This window comes from Anabrus simplex, chromosome 2, assembly GCF_040414725.1.
Source record: "Anabrus simplex isolate iqAnaSimp1 chromosome 2, ASM4041472v1, whole genome shotgun sequence".
Lineage (NCBI taxonomy): Eukaryota > Metazoa > Arthropoda > Insecta > Orthoptera > Tettigoniidae > Anabrus > Anabrus simplex.
Genome location: NC_090266.1, coordinates 1,197,320,891 through 1,197,330,075, shown reverse-complemented (window position 1 = coordinate 1,197,330,075; position 9,185 = coordinate 1,197,320,891). Strand labels below are relative to the sequence as shown.

At 37.5% G+C, this 9,185-nt stretch overlaps 1 protein-coding gene across 2 annotated transcripts in view; it reads left to right on the top strand.

Annotated features, from left to right (window-relative positions):
* Nucleotides 1-264: 264 nt before the first annotated feature.
* The window catches only part of LOC136863834 (dynamin-binding protein), a 446,212-nt gene continuing 437,291 nt past the window's right edge, over nt 265-9,185 (top strand). For both annotated transcript variants that reach the window (XM_068226424.1, XM_067140170.2), the window contains exon 1: nt 265-566. In XM_068226424.1, coding sequence (XP_068082525.1) covers nt 477-566 — 90 coding nt within the window. In that variant the 5' untranslated portion in view covers nt 265-476. The remainder of the gene's footprint in view (nt 567-9,185) is intronic.

The following is a 9,185-nucleotide window of genomic DNA, read 5'->3' as shown; positions in this document are numbered from 1 at the left end:
GACAACAACTAAAGTCAGTCACAAATTTTAAGTACCTAGGAGTCACTTTTCAAACACCGGGGAACGTGTTCTCTTTACACGTAAAGGACCGACTAAATGCTGCCATAAAATCCATTAACGACATCTGATCTTTGAGCCGTCTCTATTGTATTTGGTATTGGCATCGTTGGCTACACTGGGACGTTTAACCTAATCGACAATGAAAGTATATCGATATTTGCGTTAGGAAATCGATAGATTGTTTTGCTTTTGATTTTGCAAGTGGTTGCCTGCAATATATTTTGACGTTTTGTGTTAAGTGGTTAATATACGTATTTCATTTTGTTGTACATTCGTTAATTAATTTTGATTGAAATGGATTTGATTTCATTGGATTTCCTTTGATCTATCGATATATAAAAGAACTTCGGGGCTTTTGCTGTTTAAAATCAAACCTAACCTTATCCCTAATTAAGAGAAGCAGTGTATTGTTCATAATGAGTGAAGGAGACGTTGCCCGGGTATATCAAGATTTCCTTACAACAAACGAAGGGGAACTTTGTCTCAGGAAAGGTGACATTGTCCAGGTGAGAGATAGATAATGGACTAACGGTAGTTATGTTCTGCATCCGGGAGATAGGGGGTTCGAATCCCACTGTCGGCAGCGCTGAAGATGGTTTTCCGTGGTTTCCCATTTTCACACCAGGCAAATGCTGGGGCTGTACCTTAATTAAGGCCACGGCTGCTTCCTTCCAACTCCTAGGCCATTCCTATCCCATCGTCGCCATAAGACCTATCTGTGTTTGTGCGACGTAAAGCCCCTAGCAAAAAAAAAAAAAGTTATGTTCTGTTTCCATTTTCTGTACTCGGTAATATTGTACACTGATATGAGACGTTTCTCTAAATTGATCTGAACGTAATTCAGAAATATTTATTCAAATTTAGTTGAAGGTGAAATCCAAATTTGGTATGCTGCAATTGTATATTAGCAGTAATAAGTTTTAGTTGGACTACTGAAATAATTTCAAGATTTCTGCTGTACCAGTTCTTATTATATCTCCTTTTTCTTGAAGCGTGAACAGTTTTTTAAATAAATTGAATTGGAGCTGAAGAAAAGTGTAAATAATATTGACCAAACTAAAAGGAGTAAGCCTACTGACTTCCACTAAAGTATGAAGTTAATTTCTTTATCTTATTGGCAACATTCTATAAGGTCATGTATTTCAGTAGGTCACCATGCCCAATGTTTGGTCCAGGACATTGTGTTGAAGAATTTGAAAGCTGTTGCTCTTACGGAATACTGGTACGAGTACTAGTCTTGGATCTTAGATGTGATGGCATGCTGATTGACTCAGACGGTTGAGGTGCTGGTCTTCTGACCCCAACTTGGCAGGTTCGATCCTGGCTTAGTCTGGTGGTATTTGAAGGATTTCAGATACATCAGCCTCACATCTGTAGATTTACTAGCACGTGAAAGAACTCATGCGGGACTTTTATTCCGGCACGTCGGCGCCTCCGAAAAGCGTAAAAGTAGTTAGTGGAACGTAAAGCAAAATAACATTATAATATTATCTTAGATGTGATTATGAAAGTGAGTAAATGTCATAATAATTTCAGAGGTGACATTTTGCTTCCAACTAAGTGAGGTTGCCAGACTTTAGAGATATGAATATCATGTTCTCTCACTAGTTCCTTCTCTTCTGTAAATTAGGGCTATCTTTTAAAATTTTCGCGTTTCATTCTATAGCTTTCAACAACCTGTATTATTCTACATAGACTGGCCTATCATCTTTGAAGAAAGTTGAAAGCTGCTCCACCATTTTTTCATTGGACAGAAAAAAGGGGGCGGGGCAACATATTGTGTCAAGTGGATAGCTGAAGCAACTTCTGTTAATTTGTCAAGTCATTGCCTGCATCCTGTTGAAATGAAATGGCGTATGGCTTTTAGTGCCAGGAGTGTCCGAGGACATGTTCTGCTCGTCAGGCGCAGGTTTTTCGATTTGACGCCCGTAGGCGACCTACGATTTGTGATGAGGATGAAATGACGATGATGATGATGATGACAACACATACACCCAGCCCCTGTGCCAGCGAAATTAACCAATGATGGTTAAAATTCCTGACCTTGCCGGGAATCGAACCCGGGACCCCAGTGATCAAAGTCCAGCACGCTAACCATTTAGCCATGGAGCGGGACTGTATCCTGTTAATCCAATTGTGTTATAAATACATAGAGGAAATAATAAAGAAACCACATTTTGAGATATTGATTATTTAAACAGTTAATTACAGTTTGATACACATTTAGAGTCTCTGTAATAGCCTAGGCTATCCTCACTGTCATATACTACGATACTACTGTATAACAATTAATATGGAGCGACATGCAGGTTAAAAATGTAGAATAGAATAGTGGTTTATTGTCACCATACATTCACAGTCCGGCTCCATGACTAAATGGTTAGCGTGCTGGCCTTTGGTCACAGGGGTCCCGGGTTCAATTCCCGGCAGGGTCGGGAATTTTCACCATCATTGGTTAATTTCCTTGGCACGGGGGCTGGGTGTATGTGTTGTCTTCATCATCATTTCATCCTCATCATGACGCGCAAGTCGCCTAAGGGAGTCACATCGAAAGACCTGCACCTGGCGAGCCGAGCATGTCCTCAGACACTCCCAGCACTAAAAGGCATACGCCATTTCATTTACAGTATGTGGCTCAGTGCTGCAAACAGGTAACTCATCAAAGTACGTAATAACTACCAGTGTCTACATAGCGACAGCAGAGAATACAGTAATGTACATCATCTGTACCATACTGCAAATATTCTCATTCAGAAAATTTTATTCTTAAATGACTGCTGGTAGAGAGTGCTGCACGTGTTAACGCGCTACGGCTATGGAGCCAAGCTCTGAATTCGGGAGGCGTGTAGTTTCGAACCACACTGTCAGCTGTCCTGAAATTGGGCTGCTGTGGTTTCCCCCTTTCACTTCCAGGAAAATACTAGGACAGTTCCTATCCATAGGCCACAGCCGATTTAGATTCCTTCCACCTCGTTATCCAATTTCATTCACAACCATTCATTTCATATTTATTAGCTCCTCAACTGTGGTTGGTATCAGGGAAGAGCATCCAACCCTATATCAGGAAAACTGCTGGTTGTTGATGCTTTTATGTTGTATCAGCAATCCAGATCTGTCTCTCGTGAGAAACAGTGTCTAGACTGTGCTGTGTCTCCTGGTATCGGCTAGATCAAGTTACTTTCATTTTCCTGTCTGAGTCTCATCCTTGGCTTTGACAATACCAAAGTGACTGAGTTATGAGCGATGTTAGTAAGGGCGATTTCATCTCAAATCGTACAGACCAAGAGTGAATGTGTCGCGTCAAGATTTCAGAATTTGCTGAAAAAAAAAATATATATGTTGAAGTTCCACATGATATCTATCAAAAAATAAAATATTTTCATTTTCTGTTGATAGTTAAAACGTTATGGACCTATCTAAATGAGGATATCTATGAAAATTTCTTAACAGAAGGGAAAATTAATTTGTGATAATATGAAGGAGGTGGGAATTATAGGAACATACAGGCCAGGAAGAGAAGAAAGAGACGTGGAAATATTTGAGAAAATAATAGATTATACTCATAAAAACAATAATAATGATGTGGTAATAATTGGGGGAGATCTAAACTTGCCTGAGGTTGAATGGAATGGAGCTGCAAGTGAAGCCCATGAACAGAAACTGGCAAATAAGTTAATTTGGGAGGGAGGATTTACACAAGTAGTACAAGAACCAACTCGTCTCAATAACTTACTAGATGTATTCTTGGTTAAACCACGGGAAATTGTTGATAAAACTGAGGTAATTGAAGGAATAGGTGACCATAAGGCTGTAATAATGGACTGGTACCAAAAAGGCTTAATAAGAGGGTCACACAAGACAAGAAATTGTACAGAAAAACTAAAGTTGATGAATTTGGGACTTACCTTAAATCACAATTCAGTTGTTGGATAAGTGAAGGGAGTAATGTGGATACACTTTGGGCTAAATTCAAAGGAATCATTTGGGAAGGAGAGAAGAGATTTTTACCTGTTAAGAAGGGTAAAATGACCTCAGACCCTGTTTATTATACAAGGGAAATAAGAAAATTAAAAAGAAAATGTAGAATAGTAAACAGGAAAATCAAAGAAGGTAGGGAGAGTAGAGAAAGTAGAAAACAGCTAATGAGGGAACTGAATAGAGTAAAGAAGGAAGCAAAAGAGAATTATATGAATGGCATTCTTCAAGAGCATAATGACCACAAAGGGAAATGGAAAAAGCTGTATTCATATATCAGGAATCAAAAAAGGAAATGGAATCCAAATACCTATAATGGTGGGAGAAGGGGGTGAACACTATTTAACAGATACTGAGAAAGCAAACCTCTTTAGTAGGGAATTTAGAGATTCAGTAGATGATTGTCAGGAGTTGGACACCGAAACAGAAGTTACAGAGGGACAGACACAGAGGGAAACAAGAAGCTTCTCGTTCACAAATGAAGATATTTTCAGAGAAATCCAACTGCTTCAGCAAGGAAAAGCAGCAGGAAGTGATCAAATTACTGGGGAGGTGTTAAAGACAATGGGGTGGTACATAGTGCCTTATTTAAAATTTCTCTTTGACTATGTCATAAATAATAGTGTAATACCAAAGGAATGGAAGGAATCTATAATAATACCAATTTATAAAGGAAATGGTGATAAAAGGAAACCAGAGAACTACAGACCAATCAGCCTGACCAGTATAGTTTGTAAAATACTGGAGAGTTTAATATCAAAGTACATCAGAGGGATATGTGATGATAAAAATTGGTTCATGAGGAGCCAGTATGGATTTAGAAAGAAATATTCTTGTGAGGCACAACTGGTGGGATTTCAGCAGGACATATCAGATCAATTGGATTCAGGAGGCCAGTTAGATTGCATAGCCATAGATCTTTCCAAAGCCTTTGATAGAGTGGAACATGGAATATTATTAAAGAAATTGGAGGGAATAGGATTGGACGTAAGGGTAACACGTTGGGTAAAAAACATTTCTAAATTCAAGGGTTCAGAAAGTCAAAGTAGGAATTAACGTATCGCAGGAAGAGAAAGTTTGGAAGGGAATTGCACAGGGTAGTATAATCGGTCCGTACCGGGCGAGTTGGCCGTGCGCGTAGAGGCGCGCGGCTGTGAGCTTGCATCCGGGAGATAGTAAGGTTCGAATCCCACTATCGGCAGCCCTGAAAATGGTTTTCCGTGGTTTCCCATTTTCACACCAGGCAAATGCTGGGGCTGTACCTTAATTAAGGCCACGGCCGCTTCCTTCCAACTCCTAGGCCTTTCCTATCCCATCGTCGCCATAAGACCTATCTGTGTCGGTGCGACGTAAAGCCCCTAGCAAAAAAAAAAAAAATAATCGGTCCGTTACTTTTCTTAATATACGTAAATGATTTAGGGAACAATATAACATCAAAAATAAGATTGTATGCAGATGACATAATTGTTTACAGGGAAATAAATACCATTGAGGATTGTTCAGAATTACAAAGGGACCTTGAGAGTATCCAACAATGGGTTAAAGAGAATAACATGAAAGTTAATGGAGGCAAATCAACTGTTACAACATTTACAAACAGGAGTTTTAAAACTGAATTTGAATATACTTTGGATGGGGTAGTTATCCCAAAAGATGGCAAGTGCAAATACTTAGGTGTAAGATTTGAAAGTAATTTGCATTGGAAGGGTCATGTGGATGACATTGTTGGGAAAGCATACAGATCGTTACATGTCATAATGAGGCTACTTAAAGGATGCAACAAAGAATTAAAAGAGAAAAGTTACTTAAGTATGGTTCGTCCATTATTGGAATATGCAAACAGTGTTTGGGATCCTCACCAAGAATACCTAATAAAAGAAATAGATAGTGTGCAGAGGAAAGCAGCACGATTTGTAACAGGGGATTTCAGGAGAAAGAGTAGTGTATCAGAAATGTTAAAGAAACTAGGGTGGGAAACTTTAAGTAAGAGAAGGGAGAAAACTAGACTTATAGGTTTATATAGAGCCTATACAGGAGAAGCAGCATGGGGAGATATCCGTGAGAGGCTTCAGTTGGAAAATAATTATATCGGCAGGACTGACCACAAATATAAAATTAGAAGGAATTTTAGCAGAAGCGATTGGGGTAAATTTTCATTCATTGGGAAGGGTGTGAAGGAGTGGAACAGTTTACCAGGGGTAGTGTTTGATCCTTTTCCAAAATCTGTACAGATATTCAAAAAGAGAATAAACAGCAACAGAGAAAATAAATGAAGTGTTAGAGGGCATTCGACCAGTGCAGGTTATTGTAAATTAAAAATGTGTGTAAATAAATTAATTCCATCCCCTGGTCTAAGGAGTTTGGACAGCCAAAGTAGGGGACTGCCTGTAGGGATGAAGTACAGTGGGGACTTCGAGGGCCCTGGGACCGCTACGGTAGCTGTGAAGGCCCTTCAGGAACTCTGAAAAGTGGTGGTAAAAGGGTCTCTGGTTAAGACGCAGCAGGTCGTTATGCTACTTAGGTTCCAGAATGGGTAAAGAAAAGAAAAAGTAAATAAATGCAATGTAAATTTTAATCTTATACCAGTTGTACAGTATCATTTGAAGTAATTCCACATACTGTATATCAGATGACTATATTTGTATGTAGTACAGGAGATATTATAAGTAGAATTTTTTAACAATGTAAATTTATTAAGGATGGGCTGTGTGTTTAATAGAAAAAATCGTTAGCGTAAATTATATAATATTGTATTATAGGAAAATTTTATTCTCTTGTTAATTTAATATTTAGTGCTTGACAATAATGTATTTTAGTGTACCATTTGCCACCGAGGTAAACACCTCATTTGCAAATAAAGAGATTTGATTTGATTTGATTGATTGAAATTTTAAATAATTGTGATTAAAAAACTGAATGCAAGAGAGATCTGAAATTATTTTTAATAATTAATAGTTAACACATACACACTTCTGAGTTTTCTTTTTTCATCTTTAAATTGGACAAGCAAAATAAGAAAATATGTAACATTCTGCAAATTTTAGAATTGTGTTTTGAAAAGATAAATAGTTAACTGTTGTGATAAATGTTAACTTGGAAACTTGACTGTCAGCAATGACATTAATGCCTTATCTTCTTAAACTATCAAAATATTTCTTCATAAAAATGAATCTGACATTTTGATTCTTTAGAAATTATTTTCTCTAAAACCCCTATCCTGAACAATTAAAAAATTGCATGAAATATTAGTTGGTCATTGTACCTTGGAAGGTACAATCAGAGTGGGCAATATTTTTCTCCGCAAAATGTGAGAAGTTTTTAAGTTAGGCCTTTCTACACTCTATGTCAAAAAATATTTGCTGATGTTTATTAAATATAATGCAAAATTGGTATTTCTGAGTCAAAATAAGTGTTTTACAGTGCTATAAGTGAGTGGGAAAACGATTTTTGATTTTGTTTAAGCATTTTATAACAAAATTAGATACAGAAAATGTATGTTAGCTTTATGCATTTTTCTGTTTCTGATATTTTTCACAAATTTTTATTCTCTTCTGTCTTGATTTTATTTCTTTATTGCATTCCATGAATTGGAATTGCCTACAGTGGTTCAAGGTTTGAAATTTAAACTTTACTAGGCAATCATTGATTATCCAGAATTGTTTTTACCCTGAGTATATATTTCAACTACACTACAAGGAGTCTGCTGAAAGAGGCTCACACTGTAACAGTCAACACTACACTGCTGAAAAGAGTTCATTTGTTTTTGTTTTTCATCTGCTCCTCGTTGAACTTGTGTAGCTGGGCTGAATTTGCATGTGGACAAGGATGATCCATTAAGAGCTCCACATGAAAAATGGGAACTGCACACTGATCAGCTGATGATGTCCATTTGAAAGCATTTGCTGGACCTTGAAGTGTCATAAAGGAGACTGTTACATGCAGTAAATGCATATGCATACTTCCTTGACTGGCTGGCATTTTACCCATTGTGATCATAAGGAGTAGATTTTTGCGAGACCAATTCTTAAATTTGGGTTCTCCTTTTTCATTAGGAGATATGCTTCTCTTACTTATCTTGTCACATATCTTTTAAACTTTTTCACTATTTTAACTTACAGAAATAACATCAGTCTTATTAGGGTTTTGCCTGCTACAATCTTTGTCATCACTTAGGTAATATTTCGAGCAACTTTAAGTGTATCATCTTGCAATGGATGTCCACAGAAGGAATCTGGGCGTACCCAAATATATTTTTCCTTCTTTATTTTACAGGCTTTTGAAATGAAGTAATGTGAGGAAGTGGGTATGTATTTCTGTAACTGCTGCTTGGAGTAGCTATCTGGTACAGTGTCGATAATTGTACGTTCTCAGGATAATTGGCTGCTGAGACTGTTGTGTTTAGGTTTTGAAACCACACATCACATTGGGTGCATATGTCACTGTCTTCAGGTTCTGCACCAGTTGCATCTACATTGTAAACTTTGCAAATTTTTGAAGATGTTGCTTGTGTAAAACTTGTTTCAAGTTCTTCCACCTTTCTTTTTAAATACAGTTTTTTCTTATGCTTCTTACCTTGCCAGGTCCTTTAAGGGGGGATATATTATGGGCTATAGCAGAAATGCTAACATTCAGTGCATCAACAACTTCACTCTCAGGAATATAAACATTTGCATTGTCTTCTTCAGTTTTACATTCTGGTTACTATGATCGTTCAGGTGGGTTACTACTAAATTTCTTGTAGTAGTGAGTATTGCAATTTCTACACAATGGATGTGATGGTAACACAGTTACTTGAGGACCAAGCTGTTACTGCAGTAACTCAGCCAGATTTCCAAAAACTGTGAAGTGTTTTTCACTTTTCTTAAACACAGTCTTTTTTTATGCCTGCTTTCATAGTCCACACATCTCACCCTTTCACCTCACTGACACTTCATCTAACAAAAAGTTCAAGCCACACATAAAACTCTAAGCAGAATGATTCTTGTGGAAGTTCAGACTTGTTTATAATAACAAACAGAAGAGAGCTGAAAACAGTGTTTGCCAGTGTGCTTATTTTACAGTAGAAATTGAGGCATAAGTGCGGTTACTGCACCACTTTTTCAGCCCAGACAGCTAGGTGTGATTTTACTGTCCTTTGTTTATTTCTTGCA